Source organism: Schistocerca gregaria, chromosome 1, assembly GCF_023897955.1.
Source record: "Schistocerca gregaria isolate iqSchGreg1 chromosome 1, iqSchGreg1.2, whole genome shotgun sequence".
Classification (NCBI taxonomy): domain Eukaryota; kingdom Metazoa; phylum Arthropoda; class Insecta; order Orthoptera; family Acrididae; genus Schistocerca; species Schistocerca gregaria.
The window spans coordinates 1,208,981,257-1,209,000,089 of NC_064920.1; the positions used below are offsets into that span (position 1 = coordinate 1,208,981,257).

The 18,833-nt window shown below is 39.6% G+C and overlaps 1 protein-coding gene across 2 annotated transcripts in view; it reads right to left on the reverse strand.

Moving 5' to 3' along the window:
* LOC126284798 (DNA topoisomerase 2-binding protein 1-A-like) overlaps window positions 1–18,833 on the reverse strand; it is a 290,604-nt gene that overhangs the window by 230,397 nt on the left and 41,374 nt on the right. Inside the window, exons 3-5 of one of the 2 annotated variants that reach the window (XM_049983964.1) lie at window positions 12,945–13,080; window positions 12,747–12,854; window positions 8,768–8,969 (exon numbers count right to left, since the gene is read on the reverse strand). In XM_049983964.1, coding sequence (XP_049839921.1) covers window positions 8,768–8,969; window positions 12,747–12,854; window positions 12,945–13,080 — 446 coding nt within the window. The remainder of the gene's footprint in view (window positions 1–8,767; window positions 8,970–12,746; window positions 12,855–12,944; window positions 13,081–18,833) is intronic. The other variant, XM_049983973.1, reaches the window with a different exon arrangement.

Consider the following 18,833-nt stretch of genomic DNA (forward strand, 5'->3'; position numbering starts at 1 on the left):
AGCTTAAAGGTGCTTTAATAGGCATAGTCCCATTAGGGCAGTATGCCCTCGCCTCCCTCAAACCTTAGAACTGACTTACAGTTACATGGAAATTACAGTTTAACATGGACAGGATTCCCCACTACCAATCCCTCACACTCATCAAAAACTACTGGGAGTGGATGTGGGTGAGATGCACAGGAGGTGACATGTTAGTGTTACACTGTATACAGATTTTATTTCTTTTCCTGTTTAGTATAAGGTTTGGATAATAAGTAACTTTGCAGTGCAGGATAGTCAACTAGTAGCCTCCATATATTTGTAAATACGAATTAATATCATTAACCACACAGTGAAATGCTCTATCTCATGCACTATCACGTGCCAAAACCTTTTTCAGTATCTTGAATTGTTCATCATGTGAAAGGTACATTATTTTGTACTGAAGTGGGATTTGAGGGCAGTCAGTGATACTTCAACTTTAAGACCTCAAACATTCGTGAAGTAGTCCTGACAGGGAATAGATGTATTAAAAATTAACTTGTAAAAATCAGATTTTCTTTCATTCAGTGGTGTATCAGTATTTATACTGACTAGGCATACTGCCCTAAAGCCCTCAGCATACAGGAAGAGGCAGCTAAAATTGATGTGCATGTAGACCTGGCACGTGCTGGGTGACATGATTTTGCGCTCTCAGGACTCTCCAGAGGCAGCTGTCAGATTTATCTGGCTCGCAAACCAATATGGTTTGTTCACAAAAATGGGTGCACAGAGAATTCGTTCATTAGCTCTCTTAAAAAGAAAATTTCCTTTCCTGACCATACGATAGTCATGTTCCTCTGTCTGTGGTATACATAAATAAAACTTTATATTTGTGAATGTGTAATAAGACAAATGAATTATATAACAAATCCTAATAAGAATGACCAATTTTCATGATTTTTAAACGAGTCCTTGCTTTAAAAATGGCTTACTATCATTACATATGAGTTATGACATGAAAATAACTAAATATGAAAATTCTTCAACCACCAATATGACGTTTCCCATCATTTAATTACAACAAATCGCATCAATAATGATTTGTTCTCATGACATTCAATGTGCTGGTGCTTAAAAACATAAAACCCATCGAATATGGGCTTCTGCTGAGCATGATAAATACAGTATGGCATCTTGCTTTCTGCTTGTGACGTAGGAGGCGTTCTTGCTTCATATTGGTTCTACTTTACATGGCATAGTGCCAAAATATCGCACAACTTACTTTGTAACACTGAAATCAATCTTTTACTGATATTATGATTTAAATAGGTAGATAAAAAACTACTCACTATGCGGTGGCAGGCGGACGCATGCACACACGCACACGCACCAAATAGTTTAGGTTTTACAAGCCTTTGGAGCCAGTGGCTCCTTTTTTCAGCATAAGAGTTGAAAGGGAAGGAAAAGGGACGAAGGAAAAGGACTGGAGTGGTTTAGGGACAGAGGGTATAGTTCAGAAAAGTCATCCAGAACCCCAGGCCAGGGGAGACTTACTGGGAGGGATGAGATGGGTGGGGGTGGGGCTGGGGGAGTGGGGAGGGGGGGCGGAAGAAGAGAGAGAGAGAGAGAGAGAGAGAGAGAGAGAGAGAGAGAGAGAGAGAGAGAGAGAGAGACTAAGTGTACAAATGGAGGACTCTTTGCAAAACAGCCAAAACTAGACGAAGACGTACTGAAATGGATTCAATGACACCATCAAAATGGCTTTGGAATTAATACAAAAATGATTCAAATGCCCACTTGTAAGCTTATGCTACAATCGAACTTGACAGACTAAGGATGGAGTTTAGTTCTTGCTACACGTTTATCAAGCATCATGGACTTAGCAAGCAAATCAAAACCAAAATATCTCCAAAAGGGCACAAGAGTCTGAAGAGAAAATATTATCTTTTATCACTTTATTCTTCAACATCGAAAGAAAATCAATGTGGGAGTAAGCCGAATGGTGAATATAGACAAAACTCCTCTGACGTTTGATGTGCTGAGTAACAGGCCTGTTGTCATGAAAGGTGCGAAAAATAGCTATAAAAACAAGTGGACATGTAAAAATGCACTACAATGTTGTCCTCTCATGTTGTGCTGACAGTGCAAAACTTAATCCAAGACCATTTTCAAGTGTAAAACAAGCCAAAACCTTCTAAAATACTGCCAGGTGGTGGTGTTCACTTACATAACAAGGTTTAGATGAATGAGGCTGGTATGAAATTATGGATTTACAGAGTATGGGAGAGAAGTAAAGGTGTTTTAAAAGAGTAGTTCTCTACTTGTGCTAGATCAGTTTAGTAGTCATTTGAAAAATTCTGTGAAAGAGAAATTGAGACAGGGAAATCTAGAGCTTCCTATTATTCCGTGAGGACTTACTTGACAACAACAATCTCTTGATGTCTCAATAAATAAAGCATTTGAAGTGTACATGAGAGGAATGGAACAAATGGATGAAACCCAACACGGACTTATGCGGAAGGGAGCTTTAAAAGACCTACAGTCAAACAAGTGTATCAGTCGATAAAACAGTCTTAGTCTAGAATGAGAGAAGACATTATTGTTAAATCTTTCAAGAAGTGGGATATAAGTAATGCTCTTGATGGCAGTGAAGACCATCTTATGTATGAAGTGGATAATAATGAGAATGGCGAGGAAGAAAGTTCAGATGATGAATTTAGGGATTTTGAAGATCAGTTTAGTTTTATAATGGAAGTTTTTTTCTGGCTTTCTAATCTAATAACAAAAATTGTAAAAATGTTATAGTTTTAAAAACTGCTTAAAGATTATGGTGTGTCATAGTCCATAAAATACAGTATACATACACACAAGTTTTCCTTCACATGTGTGTGTTTATGTTAATGGATATGAAATAAAGATAAGCCTGCTGTGATTTCAGTGATCTCTGTCTCAGCAATCTGTTACGTTTATAGCAATCTGCCTGTCATCACAAAGCATTAAACACCACTGAGGGCTGCAACAAAGACTAACATGCCATCGCACAACTGTTCACTGAACACATCCTGTTAATTATGGTGCCGCACACAACAAGTGGAGTAGCCTACGAAGGCTGTAGCTGGTAGAAGCAAAATACATTACGCATTCTGTCGATAGGCTCGGAGCAAAACTACTGAAAGCAAAATTAATGCACTGTAGTGAACGGCATATGAGGTATAACTATATAATTTAAACCTCAGTGGAACATTAACAATGTAGGAAAAGACAAGTTGCTACATACCATAAAGATAACACGATAAGTTGCAGACAGGCACAATTAAAAGAGAATCACACAGAAGCTTTTGGCCACAGCCTTCACTGGAAAAAAGAGAAACACAGACCATTCATTCAGCCGAATGCCAAATCCAGCACTTTGGGCCAGTATGAAACTATCATGTGGAATGGTAGCAGCAATCTGGAGTGGGCGGGGAAGGGATAGCAGTGTATGGGTTGAGGAAAAGAAGAGTGCTGTCTGGCGGAGTGAGCAGGGACTTTCTTGTCTGTATCTTCCCCATTGCTCTGCTTTTCCCCACCTCCATTCCCCACAATCTCCTGAAACTGGGCCTGTTGGTTTTCTGGTCCCTGCGCATTCCGCCCAAGAGAGCTCCTCTCTTCCTCCACCCGTACACTACTATTCCTTCCCCTTTCCAATCCCTGGCACCTCCAGACTGCTGCTACCATCCCATGATAGTTGCATTCTGGCCCGAGCTGCCAGAGTTGTCAGTCACACGCGTGTGAGATGTGCTTGCTTGTGTGGTTCTCTTTTTTCTGACGAAGGCTGTGGTCAAAAGCTGATGTGAATGTGTCTTAAATGTGTGTGTCTGCAACTTAGCATGCTATCTTTACTGTAAGTAGCAATTATCTTCTCCTACATTGTTAGTATTCCCACCAGGAGCTTCTACTGTTTGACCAAACCTACGTGAAAGCCGTGGTCACTCCATTTGCCATGTACACCAATCATATCAGCCACACTTTGGAACAAGGCGCCAAATAAGCTTGCTGTTTATCACTCTATATGCTACAAACCACTGTATTAGCGTGATGTCACCACACTATGTAACTGTTAGCTCAGGCAGAAAATAAACGATCAAGATATAATCTAACAGTTTTCACTGTATTTCACAGTTTTCAGTTTATTTCCCCATATGGGCTATAAATTTTTTGTATTTTCGAGGTGAACATAAAATGAAAGAATCCTCAGAACTGTGTTTTAAGGTATAATTTGTGGCGCTAGTGTGTAGGGGACATGGCTTAATTGCCTCATATATCATTAGAAAAAAAGACAATCTTTTCACAATTACATGCCCTTCTCTTCCAAATTCTAAAGGTGGCAGGGGTAAAATACAGGGAGCGAAAAGCTATTTACAATTAGTACAGAAACCAGATGGTAGTTATAAGAGTATATTGAGCAAGCAGTAAAGGAAACAAAAGAAAAATTTGGAGTAGGTATTAAAATCCAGGGAGAAGAAATAAAAACTTTGAGGTTCACTGATGACATTGTAATTCTATGAGAGACAACAAAGGACATGGAAGAACAGTTGAACGGAATGGATAGTGTCTTGAAAGGAGGATATAAGAGGAACATCAACAAAAGCAAAACGAGGATAACGGAATGTAGTCTAAGTCGGGTGATGCTGAGGCAATTAGATTAGGAAGTGACACACTTAAAGTAGTAAAGGAGTTTTGCTATTTGGGGAGCAAAATAACTGATGATGGCTGAAGTAGAGAGGATATCAAATGTAGACCGGCAATGGCAAGGAAAGCGTTTCTGAAGAAGAGAAATTTGTTGACACGAAGTATAGATTGAAGTGTCAGGAAGTCATTCTGAAAGTATTTGTATGGAGTGTAGCCATGTATGGAAGTGAAACATGGACGATAAATAGTTTGGACAAGAAGAGAATAGAAGCTTTCGAAATGTGGTGCTACAGAAGAATGTTGAAGATTAGATGGGTAGATCACATAACTAATGAGGAGATACTGAATAGAATTGGGGAGGAGAGGAGTTTGTGGCACAACTTGACAAAAAGAAGGGACCAGTTGGTGGGACATGTTTTGAGGCATCAAGGGATCACAAATTTAGCATTGGAGGGCAGCGTGGAGGGTAAAAATCGTAGAGGGAGACCAAGAGATGAATACACTAAGCAGATTCAGAAGGATGTAGGTTGCAGTAAGTACTGGGAGATGAAGAAGCTTGCACAAGATAGAGTAGCAGGGAGAGCTGCATCAAACCAGTCACAAGACTGAAGACTACAACAACAAACAACAACAGTATTACTAGTAGTAAAATCCACTTTTTTCCCTTATAGGTCTATTTTATGACTTAAAATTTTGAAATCTCTTTCTTGTTTGTTTATGGATTTGCAACTTGGTTATGTAAGTTGACATTATGGAGAGCTGGTGAAATTGTTACCTATGAGGGAGGAGAACGAAATTCTTGCACATACTGATTTATAGCTTCTGTGCTTGTTTATACTTTACAATCCAGTAGTTCAGGAATTACGAATGTTTCGTAGGCTACAGCCTGTAAACATATTACATAGTGGGCAAAACAAAGTGTGTTAGTGTGGTGCAGGGTCTGCGATAACTGTTGGGTGATTTAACAAGTCATCAACCAATAACAGCTCACTAGCCGGAAATGGTCAATGTTTTCTTGAATCTGATCAAGCGTATTATTAGAGACTTTGTGTTTGAATTTGAAGGGTTGATGATCAAAATTGTTGCTGAATACAGTAAATCAGAAATACAAGCAAAAAGATGAGACTGAGATATAAGTGGCACAAGAAAAGGTGATGACTGGGCTCCTTCATCAAGTATTGACTTGGTCCGGAACATTTAGCGTCAACTCTCCTGTTTTACCACTGTTGCCGCAACCCATCAATAGTTTTATCTTAATTGCGCGGTGAAGTTAAATGTTACAATTTCCGGTGGCAATACCGATCTTGGATTACGTCAGCATTTTCTCTCTTATGCAGCCCCTCTCGACAACAAGCTAAAATAATACCTTAACTTCATCACCGCCTGCAGTGCCACATATAACTTGCTCAAAAACATCAAATATTAATAGGAAGAAAACAGGACAAAGTCAAGTGAGACATCACATAAGAGCATAGAATTGAGGTGAACCTTACTAGGGAGAAACGTAAAATTGGGAAATTTTTAGCATTAATCATATGGGTTTTCCACGGGGATTATGAATTTTTGGTGTAGAATTGCAAAAACTGTACAACCGGAGAACATAAAATCAAAGTTTCACTGCGACAACCGAAAACTCAGTGAGAGGTTATGTCCAAGGATGGCATAATTCCACAACAGTGAAACACTTGCCTTTGCTGAGTCACATACTATCACTTATCAATACCTGTGTTTCAGAATCTTTCATTGCTTATGATATTTTAGTGGTGCACGTAGGAAGGAAATAATCCAGTTATGGCACCCGGAAGAGAATCGAGTTGTTATGTCTCATTCAAATGCAAGCATGTTGCATGGTATGTAACAGTGAAAAGGGATTTTCTGCTTCTGATTGTACAAACTTAACTCAAACCAACTGAATGACTATACCTCAATGTTTTAAGCAGTTTATGAAGTGTGAAGACTTCATTAAATCATCTAACATATCCCTTTTTTTTAAAATCAATACTATCATTTAATGACAAAAACTGTCAGTCAGGCATCTTCAGGCAATAAACTTTGTAAGAAATTTCACAACAATATACAAACATTTGACTGATGACCAAATATATCGCGTTTGAAGTTTTAGTTTATTTTTACACTATTCATTTCATTTGAAAGGTAGTGCCTTCTTTAATTTAACAGTAAATATTAAAGTACAAATACGGATTACTGAAAATAAGCAGCTCTTTATCTCCAGTGAGACAGAATTGCTAGAGAGAGAGAGAGAGAGAGAGAGAGAGATGCCAGAGAGAATACTTCATGTGAACCAGCAACTGTCAGACAATATGTATGGATTAAAATGAGGAGGAGGAAGAATGACAATTGGAATTAAAACTAGGAAGAAAGCGAAAAATAAAGATGAGAACAATCAAATAGAGAGGGATGGCAGTGTAGCTCAATGGGGTTCACATGAAAAAGTGTATGCCACAGCATGAGAATGAAGTCATTGTTTATTCTGGCTGTCATAATCTGAACTTTAATATTTTTACAAACATCAGCTGATTCAATTCATTATAAATTATCCCAGCATGGACTCATTTTCAAAGAACATGACAAAGATTTTGGCCAAATTGAAAACCAAATGAGAGCCATATGTACGTGCCTGATTGCTAGCTACAAGTAGCTAAGAGCAACAATAGAAGACAAAGTGTCACGATGAGCCAGGCTGTTTTTAAGATACAGCCAACGTGAATACTGGAACAACACTTCCTGTTCAATCTGCAGATCACAGCAAAGCAATTCTTTGACACAACGGCCAACTTGGTTCTTTATCACTTTTCCTCTAAAAGATTTCAATAGAGAGTATTACAGAGCTAATATAAATGATTCATTTGTTTTCAAAGCTCAAGTAAAAACATGGCTGATGCACAAATAGAACCATAAATTTGCAAGTTTGCCTTTTGCTCTCTACAGATGTCATTCTGGTGACAGAATATGTCCAACTGACAAGTTCATTCTGTATCTTAAGTGGCAACATCCTGCAAATGGTCATAGCAGCAGCAGAACTGAAGCGTTTTCTGAGCTATTCCACTGTTCTCGGCATCAGGGCTGGTATGTAAAGACAATCCTTAATGTTTTTCCAATGAAAAAAGTCACAGAGCACAAAGTCAGGCAACCTGGGAGGCCAAGGGAACAGAACCACATCATCATCATCATCATCATCATCATCATCATCATCATCATCATCATCATCATCATCATCATCATCATCATCATCATCATCATCATGCCCAATCTAGCAATGTGGAAGTCCTTCGTTTAGGTGTTATTTTGGTTATAATTGTTGCACGAACTGCAGGTAGTACAGTTTGAAATGTAATCACTGTGGCAAAATCTTCCACACAGTCAGATGCAGTATTCCAAGTTCATGGAACAATGATTTCTTTGGACTGGGTACAAAACTTACTTTCACCTTCTCTACAGCTGGTCCATTGGTACTTTCCTGTTTCCAGTGTTAATACCAAGACACAGTTCTCTATTTATGTGGTGGCTATTTTGCACAGCTCCTTTTGAATGTATGCTGCACTGTTGTAACAGATAAACAACTCGCATATTCCAACAAACAATAACTCTTTTCTTACTTTGTCACCATTTTGTCAAGGCACTGCACCCATAACATCAACTGGTGGACACAACGCAAACTCTACAAGTTTACAGTTCAATTCAAGTATCAATCGTATTTATACATTTAATATTTTGAAAAATACAGAACTTTAAAAACAATTGAATCATTTATAGTCACTCAGCATAAATGACATTATACCATTTAACAGCTTGGAAAACACTGTATTCTCCCTTCTTTTGTTTCTACGAGGGAAATTTACAGATATAATAATACAGTTTCTAAGGTTTAACGGTTACTGAATTTGAAACCATTTTCTTATGTATCTTTAAACTTAGGTCATTTACATCAGAAGTATGAAAATTTCACTGGTATCTCTCTGCTTCTGAGGCCCTTATAGGAATACTATAGCAGTATCACACTTCATTCACATAGGATCTTCACGAAGACTTTTCACACAAAGGACACATATTAAGGATGAGATGGTAGAACAAAGATAAAACATTAATAAATTGCAATACCTTGAAACATACATACCATTACTGTTTATAAGCTCTTTAATCGTGTCTCTTTCTTTGTGGGGTAGCCCAGATGATGTCACACACAAGTTGTGAAAAATTGGGCACTTATAACTCATAAATTCGTCATCTGTTGCATGGACATTTCTGAGCTTGCTAGCTTCCCACACTTCCAGCACCCACTTCTCTGTCATGACAGGTATGCCCTGCTCAGTTGCTTTCTGAAACAATTGACAGGCATTTAGTACTGAGTGAAAATGATCAAAATGTTAACAGAAGCGTCTTCTACAAAATCTTAAGTATTTCTAAACACCAACTCCTGTCACAATAACAAAATCACAATCACATGTTGCATGTTTATATGCATGAAAATACAACAACAACTTGTACTGGCTGACTGAACACTACATCCCTTTACATATTTGCAATGTAAGGTTACAGGTAAAGAATCTGAAAACAAGATCTGTTCTCCATTAAGGATTGATGTAATGAAACAGATGTGAATGAAAATATTCTCTAAAGTTCCTGCAATTTCTATAAACACGGTGAAAAAGTTTTCTACCAGGCTCTTCCAGCCCGAGCACCTGCTGGCAGGCAGCTGGTTCCCATCAGTTTAGGTGGGCAGGGCGCAGGAAAGCAGCTGACACACACACAGGCAGTGAGGTCGTAGCCTGCACAATCTTATGGCACTGGTCGGGCGCATGCGGACAGGCATGGCCTAGTGCCTCGTGCACGAGCAGAATAGTGTACAGCAGCTGTGTCCACCCAACTGTGAGCTTAGTGGCACTCTGGAGAGCCCATGCCCTATGGAGCAGCCTGTCCATATAGGCAGCAGAAGTATAGTGAAAATACGTAACTATGTCTTGGATGAGTACAGTTAACAAGGAATTATAAGTGCTTTTGCTTATTTCCAAAGTTTTTCAAAATATACATAGATAATGCCCCTAAAAACCTGGAGGAAAATGTTGTTGTTGTTGTTGTTGTTGTTGTCTTCAGTCCTGAGACTGGTTTGATGCAGCTCTCCATGCTACTCTATCCTGTGCAAGCTTCTTCATCTCCCAGTACCTACTGCAACCTACATCCTTCTGAATCTGCTTAGTGTAGTCATCTCTTGGTCTCCCTCTACGATTTTTACCCTCCACGCTGCCCTCCAATACTAAATTGGTGATCCCTTGATGCCTCAGAACATGTCCTACCAACCGATCCCTTCTTCTTGTCAAGTTGTGCCACAAACTTCTCTTCTCCCCAATCCGATTCAATACTTCCTCATTAGTTATGTGATCTACCCATCTTATCTTCAGCATTCTTCTGTAGCACCAAATTTTGAAAGCTTCTATTCTCTTCTTGTCCAAACTATTTATTGTCCACAATTCACTTCCATACATGGCTACACTCCATACAAATACTTTCAGAAATGACTTCCTGACACTTAAATCTATACTCGATGTTAACAAACTTCTCTTCTTCAGAAACGCTTTCCTTGCCATTGCCAGTCTACATTTGATATCCTCTCTACTTCAGCCATCATCAGTTATTTTGCTCCCCAAATAGCAAAACTCCTTTACTACTTTAAGTGTGTCACTTCCTAATCTAATTCCCTCAGCATCACCCGACTTAATTTGACTACATTCCATTATCCTTGTTTTGCTTTTGTTGATGGTCATCTTATATCCTCCTTTCAAGACACTATCCATTCCGTTCAACTGCTCTTCCAAGTCCTTTGCTGTCTCTGACAGAATTACGATGTCATCGGCGAACCTCAAAGTTTTTATTTCTTCTCCATGGACTTTAATACCTACTCCGAATTTTTCTTTTGTGTCCTTCACTGCTTGCTCAATGCCCATGCAATTAGGAAATAACACTATGTATAGCCTATTGTCTGTAGACAAGTGACTGTAGCCAAGAATGAAGATGTGGAAAATTAGCAGAGGAATGCCAGAAGTGGCATATGAATATATTAGAGCCCACAGTACATAGTCGTAGGAAAGGAATTTTAAGTCTTAGAAACAGAGAAGAGAATTGTTAAAAAAATAATCTCATATTAAATACAAGGTAGCACACTGACAGTAAACGGCAGGGACAATCAGGATATACAGAATAAAATTTGGAAATCAAGCATTGTAACGATCGGATACATCTAACATTATGAAATGGAGGTACACGAGTTTTGTGGGAAGCATTGAATCATATGCATCAGAAGTGTGAGCTCTGACAAAGAAAATGACAGGAAGACTGTACTTGATGGAAATTACTTACTTAGGTGGTGTAGCAAAACACCACATACCAACAGGGTGAATAATCAAGACATCAAGTAAATGACCATAATAAATTTAACATTGACTACAGTGGACAGATAGGGAATAGCTGGTATGGTATAGCAATATGAAGAGTACAGAAGGCAACACATCTCAAAGTGCAGACACGAATAATTTCAGGAAAGTGGGAATGGACCAGGTCTACGAAGGATTGGAATGCAGGAATTGCAGACATCATGAAGGAAAGACAGCTGACAACATATTTCTATAGATAAAGTGCTACGAAGATTGGGTTTCAATAAACAGCAAACAATGCTGCAAGACAAATGCTGTAATACATATTGTACATTCTCTAGAACACGAATATGGCTGACCAAGACAATCATTGTACACAGTATTTAAGGACAAATATGACTAAGCATTAAATAGATTGAATAATCCTAAAAATCTGGAAATGAAAATTTTCACGCGCGAAAGGAGAAATTATCCGTAATTCTGAAGAAACACTTATGACATGCATTCCTGAGTCCAGCATAGCATTGAAATGCAATTAGTACACGGCATTCAACCTCCTATTACAAGTCTAAAAAATGGTAACTAGCATTAACTATCACCACCTGCAAAAGAAAGCAGAAGGTCCACAAGATGACTAGCTTACACTTAAAAAGTAATTTGGAACACCAGAGGTAATATTCACATTACGGTTAGCGGCTGACAATTCTTTGAGGTTCAGCTAATTAGCCTTCATCCACTTCACATATAGAGAGAAGGTACTCTGCCAAGTCCATCAAAATATTCAAACTGATGAACAAATGGATTATATGGACTGAAGAATAATTCTGCATGAAACAGAGTGCCATTATATGTGAAGAAAGAGTGCAGACAAGGCTGCGAAAAAGGAATGATGATGATTTGGTTCAAAACCACTGCTATTCAATTTGTACACAAACAATGCAATTATGTAATTTTAGAAGTCAGTGGCAATGGGGCAACAGTTCAAGGGGGAGCAAAAGAGGTAAAAATACAAATGACAAAATGCATAAGGGACAGAAAAGTAAATGTAGTTGTGCACTTTACAGGTAAAAAACTGACATTACTACATCCAAGCACATGGGAAGCTGTCTCAGAGCAGACAGATCAAGTGCAATGTATGTGAAAGCACAACAGCCCAAGTACTGGAATCACTTCTCCAGAAAAGTAAACCACTGACAAACAGCATCTTCCTGAATCCTGGGACAAAATTCTTCCTCAACTACATATGGAGTGCATGCCTGTAAGGAGCAGAAACTGACTTGAAGGAAATCACAGTAGAATTTTTGTGTGTGTTCCTGCAGATTAAAGTTGAAGTACTGAGAGAAACAGGAGAGCCACAACAATTACTGATAAGCAGAAACATTGTTACAACCAATGTTAACACTGCTCAGAAACATTGTTACAAACAATGTTAATACTGATGTCAGTTTACTGCTCAGAGAAAACTACAGAAAAAAAACGGCAGAACACTGTATGATAGTTCATGACGGAAATTAAAGTTAGTAAAAATGAGCATCATTGGATTAGCTGCAGACATAACTGTAAAGACTAAAAGGCAAACAAGGTAGGAGAGCAATTCCCACTAAATACCCTGCACAACGCAATATGGTATTGGTGTGCACGTAAGGATATTGCGAAAATAAACTGCATGTTGCAATATTAATCTAGGAGAATTTATATTCTCAAAGCAGGATATAATCAAGGGCTTACCTGGTACTTCTCTGAAAGCACAGAATGTGCAACAAGATGGGTGACACTCTGTCTTAGTTTGTTGGTAAAAACACCTCCCATGAACTCTACCAGTTTTGTAATTTGTTTCTGAAATACAAGGCATTATGTTTTACATGCAAGCACTGCAACTGCTGAAATACACAGAATAAATATTTTCCTTGTACCATATATTACTACCTTTGGTTCACCATCAAAACCAGTTGTGCTAATTAGGAGTCCCCTCATTCCCACAGTGTAAATTGCAGAACGGCCTTCAGGTATTGAAATTCCTTCCGTGAGGCAAGTTAGAATGCAGCGTGGCCCAACTATTCTGCTAAAACACCAATTACACATATTAGTTATGCATAAGCTGAAGACCAAAATGACAGCATAACCACAAGAACACCCTAGCAAAATGATTTCTACATTACAAATGTCACAAATGATTAAGTGACAAGAACAGGGGTGATCTCCAAAATAGGGGAGATAGTGCCACAGACATGATACGTAAATTGGAGTGACATCATTTAAACAAAGGCTTCTTCATTGTGACACGATATTCTCATGAAACTTCAATCACCAGTTTTCCCCTCCAATTGCGAAAATGTTGAGAGAGAAATTATTATTTATTTATATTTTTAGCATGGTGCAGCAGAGTCAGCAACTATAAAATGTAATTATATTAAATTTCAGCCTCCAGTTGCATAAGCAAAGAAACTTTACCTAGGTTTCAGCTACAATAATTTAGCCTTCTTCAGAAATGTCACAATATAAACTTGTCAAACTTAAAATACAGGATATAGTCATAAGACTGCGTCACTTCTACTAATGACAGAGCCAATATCTGGCATGTTTTAAATTTAATTTTATAATGTGACATTTCTGAAGGAGGCTACATTATTATATCCGAAACCTAGGTAAAGTTTCTTTGCTTATGCAACTGGAGTCTGAAATTTAATATAATAAGAAATGATCATCACGATAAAATAAGAGAAATCAGGGCTAACGCAGGAAAATTTAAGAGCTCATTTTTTCCGCGCACCATTCGAGAGTGGAATGGTAGAGGGATAACTTTAAGTTCACATGCAAGTTTGTGCCCTTTCCTCGTGTTTAAATAAAATATAGTCATAAAAAGGGAATTAGTTAAAAAATGCTGAAAGTTATTCACTGGTACTTGTGGCTCAGTGTCTGCTAATAACAGGAAAGTAATCATACTAAACATGGGTATCAAAGTTCTCAAAAAAAAAATTGAAACAGTTTCACAATATATACATAAAATAGAAAGAAACTTCCACATGGGGAAAATATATTAAAAACACAGATTCCAAGACTTATCAAGCGGGAAAGCGCCGGTAGAAAGGCCCAATAAAACAACACACAAACACACACACAAAATTTCAAGCTTTCGCAACCGGCAGTTGCTTCGTCAGGAAAGATGGAAGGAGAAGGAAAGATGAAAGGATGTGGGTTTTAAGGGAGAGGGTAAGGAGTCATTCCACTCCCGGGAGCGGAAAGACTTACCTTAGGGGGAAAAAAGAATAGGTATATACTCGCGGGCGCGCACGCACATCTCCATCCATACATATACAGACAAGCAGACATATTTAAAGGCAAAGAGTTTGGGCAGAGATGTCAGTCGAGGTGGAAGTGCAGAGGCAAAGATGATGTTGAATGACAGGTGAGGTATGAGTGGCGGCAACTTGAAATTAGCAGAGAATGAGGCCTGGTGGATAACGAGAAGAGAGGATATATTGAAGGGCAAGTTCCCATCTCCGGAGTTCAGATAGGTTGGTATTGGTGGGAAGTATCCAGATAACCCGGACGGTGTAACACTGTGCCAAGATGTGCTGGCCGTGCACCAAGGCATATTTAGCCACAGGGTGATCCTCATTACCAACAAACACTGTCTGCCTGTGTCCATTCATGCGAATGGACAGTTTGTTGCTGGTCATTCGCACATAGAAAGCGTCACATTGCAGGCAGGTCAGTTGGTAAATCACGTAGATGCTTTCACACGTGGCTCTGCCTTTGATCGTGTACACCTTCCGGGTTACAGGACTGGAGTAGGTGGTGGTGGGAGGGTGCATAGGACAGGTTTTACACTGGGGGCGGTTACAAGGGTAGGAGCCAGAGGGTAGGGAAGGTGGTTTGGGGATTTCATGGGGATGAACCAAGAGGTTACGAAGGTTAGGTGGACAGCGGAAAGACACTCTTGGTGGAGTGGGGAGGATTTCATGAAGGATGGCTCTCATTTCGGGGCAGGATTTTAGGAAGTCGTATCCCTGCTGGAGAGCCACATTCAGAGTCTGATCCAGTCCCGGGAAGTATCCTGTCACAAGTGGAGCACTTTTGGGGTTGTTCTGTGAGAGGTTCTGGGTTTGAGGGGATGAGGAAGTGGCTCTGGTTATTTGCTTCTGTACCAAGTCGGGAGGGTAGTTGCGGGATGCGAAAGCTGTTTTCAGGTTGTTGGTGTAATGGTTCAGGGATTCAGGACTGGAGCAGATTCGTTTGCCACGAAGGCCTAGGCTGTAGGGAAGGGACCATTTGATATGGAATGGGTGGCAGCTGTCATAATGGAGGTACTGTTGCTTGTTGAGCTTCACACATCTGTCCACATCAAACCCACCAACAAGCAACCTCCCACCCACCTACTCCAGTCCTGTAACCCGGAAGGTGTACACGATCGAAGGCAGAGCCACGTGTGAAAGCACCCACATGATTTACCAACTGACCTGCCTACACTGTGACGCTTTTTATGTGGGAATGACCAGCAACAAACTGTCCATTCACATGAATGGACACAGGCAGACAATGTTTGTTGGTAATGAGGATCACCCCGTGGCTAAACATGCCTTGGTGCACGGCCAGCACATCTTGGCACAGTGTTACACCGTCCGGGTTATCTGGATACTTCCCACCAACACCAACCTATCCGAACTCCGGAAATGAGAACTCTCCCTTCAGTATATCCTCTCTTCTCGATATCCGCCAGGCCTCAACCTCCACTAATTTCGCTCATACCTCACCTGTCTTTCAACAACTTCTTTGCCTCTGTACTTCCGCCTCGACTGACAGCTCTGCCCGAACTCTTTGCCTTTACAAATGTCTGCTTGTGTCTGTGTATGTGCGGATGGATATGTGTGTGTGCGGTAGTATATACCTATCCTTTTTTCCCCTTAAGGTAAGTCTTTCCGCTCCCGGGATTGGAATGACTCCTTACACTCTCCCTTAAAACCCACATCCTTTCATCTTTCCTTTTCCTTCCCTCTTTCCTGACGAAGCAGCCGCCAGTTGCAAAAGCTCGAAATTCTGTGTGTGTGTGTGTGTGTGTGTGTGTGTGTGTGTGTGTGTGTGTGTGTGTGTGCGCGCGCCTATCTAACGGCACTTTCCTGCTCGGTAAGTCTTCGAATCTTTGTTTTTAATATATTTTTCCCATGTGGAAGTTTCTTTCTATAGAAAAATAGATATAGTGTCAAAATTTTAGAACTTATTCTGATAATATGACTGGCTTGATCACTAAGTAAAAACAGATGAACCCGCCTCTATGAAAAACATGAAAATGACAGGTAATAACTTAGCCAAAAGTCTTGCTAACACACCAAATCTTTAGAACTTCAGTACTTTCCTCATTGTTGTTTAAAACGTTGGACATATCATACCACGAACAATTGTTGTGGCCTTATCCAAATATAAAAATTTAATCAAGTACTACGCGTAGCACCAACACTGGTACACCGTAAGCACCACACACTGGTGTTTGCTGTTGCACCAGGCTGTGTGTTTGAGGACAATGGCCTGTTCTTTGTTGTGGTGGAGCTGCTTTTTTCCATCTGTGTGAATGGAATGATGTTCACAAGGCCAAAACTGTATGCTTCACCAGCCTTAATTTGTTATTTTGCATGTCAAGTCACGCATTCTCCCATCGCCACTTAACACTCTTCAATAATGAGGTAATAGCATTGAAAGAGATAGCATTACTGCCTTTGCGTACGTCCCTTCCTGTCTTGTCAACTCTTTCATTTTCCAGGATTCCCACATGGCTTGGTACTCGGCAGAATGATATTTCCTTTTCTTTACACTGTAGCATCTGAAGTGTGTCTTGCATGTTTCTGGAGCACAGTACGCTGGGTGTAGTAGCTGAATGGTCTGTAGGGCACTTAGGAAACCAGCAAATAAGAAAGTCACTCCATCAACTGTACCTAATCTGCTCCAGTGCCTTTGCTCTGGAGCTTTGTGCCAAATACTTAATTTGACTGGAAGTCTAGCCCTAAATACACTGACAGGCGAAACTAGATTCATCAGTGTAAATAAATGTTAAACATCCGTTCTCCTCTAAAAATTCGTAAAAGGCTTGCTTTTGCTCCAAACCTGTGTTAAAACATTCAGATCCATCATATCAATTTCTCCAAGCTGCTCCTTTTTTCTATCCCAAACACTCTCATTGTCCTTCGACATTTTATGAACACTTGTCCTGCTGATGGTCAGACAAGAATATTAAAGGCTGTAGAGTGGGGGACTTGGCAGACATATGTATGCCACACCATGAGGAACTTCCAATGGATGATTAATGGCAAGTGCAATGAGGCTGGGTATAGGGCTCGTCTTTAAAGCTCCTGTTACCAGTCTAATGCACTCATCATTAAAGAGTCCAAGGTCTTTAAGTATAATCATTGTGTACAACCATAATACAGTACAGCTATAAATACACAGTTTAAACAATGATGACTGTTGGGTGCCCCAGTATCTAATAGTAAATTAAGATGTTTAGTACCTTTAGAACACACTTTGAGATGATTCACGAGCGAAAACCAGTTGAGTTTCTTATCAAAGATGAGTCCCCAAAACTTTACTGATTACTGATAAAACAGGAGTTGTATCCCCCACTCACAGTTAGGGCTTATTAAAATCATAACTTAATAACTGAAAGTGGCAGAGGCTCATTTTGCGAGGGAAAAATTGAAGTCCTTGTATTTTAGCCCATAACTGTTTTCTTAAGGTTTGTTGCAGTTGAGCATTCATCTTGAGATGAAGACTAATAAAAATTGAAACGTAATCCATAAAAAGATAGAATCTGACAGGGTTCTTGGCTGTGGTTACTGTGTTGGTGTTGGCTATAGCAAAAATAGGAATACAACACACTCGCCTGAGGGACACCATTCTCCTGCTTATGTTGGTCTCAGAGTGCATTGTCAATTCTACATCTACCTCCCAGAAAGGAACAATGATATACGATGGGTGGACAAACCCCATTCAGTTTCAGATATTTGATCTCCACATGATGTTATAGGCCCCTTTAATGTAACAAATATATTCTCATTAACTGCTACCTATGATGGCAGAAAATTTATCCTCTTGTACCACTGCCTCAAGGAATATTAGATTGTCGAGTGTTAAGTGGTACATTCAGGTTTTAGGAGGAAATTACTTCCCTCCAAGAATCAAGTATTGTCGCTCCGACCAAATTCTGTTAAAACATGAGCAGACAGTTCTTCAATGCAATATTCAAACGTCGCAACATGGCTTAGTGCACTTGGTCCTGGAATTGTATTAAGAGCCACAGATAGCACATATTTTAACTCCTACATGGACATGGGATGACTGTATTCTCCAGTGTTACTGGATTTAGGAGTTAAAGCCCCACTGCATCTTCATGTAATACTGAAATGAGTTGAAATGGAGAACCTTGACTGGCATTAGATGCAATTGGCTTGAGGTATTTCACCATCGTCTGGGCTACAGTGTCTGGGGTGTAATGATTAGAACACCTTTGTCCTGTATGGTCACACATCACCTTTCCTTTGTATTGACTTCCATATCTTTCCTCATGATGTGGAATGGTTAAAAGGTTTTTTTTACAACCTTGTCATAAGTGTTTTCTTCTCCCTGATAATAGCCCAAGCTTTTGCCCGAACAATGAGAAAGGCTGTAATGTTGTCAGCAGGTGGATTATGTCTGAACTTTCAGAATCTCGCCGATCCTACCTACGAGCTAAATGGAATTCCTTGCTCCAGCATAGAACTTACCATGTGCCAGGTTTAACAGACAACTTTGGAAAGGATATGTCAGTAACCCTGCTGGTGATGGTAT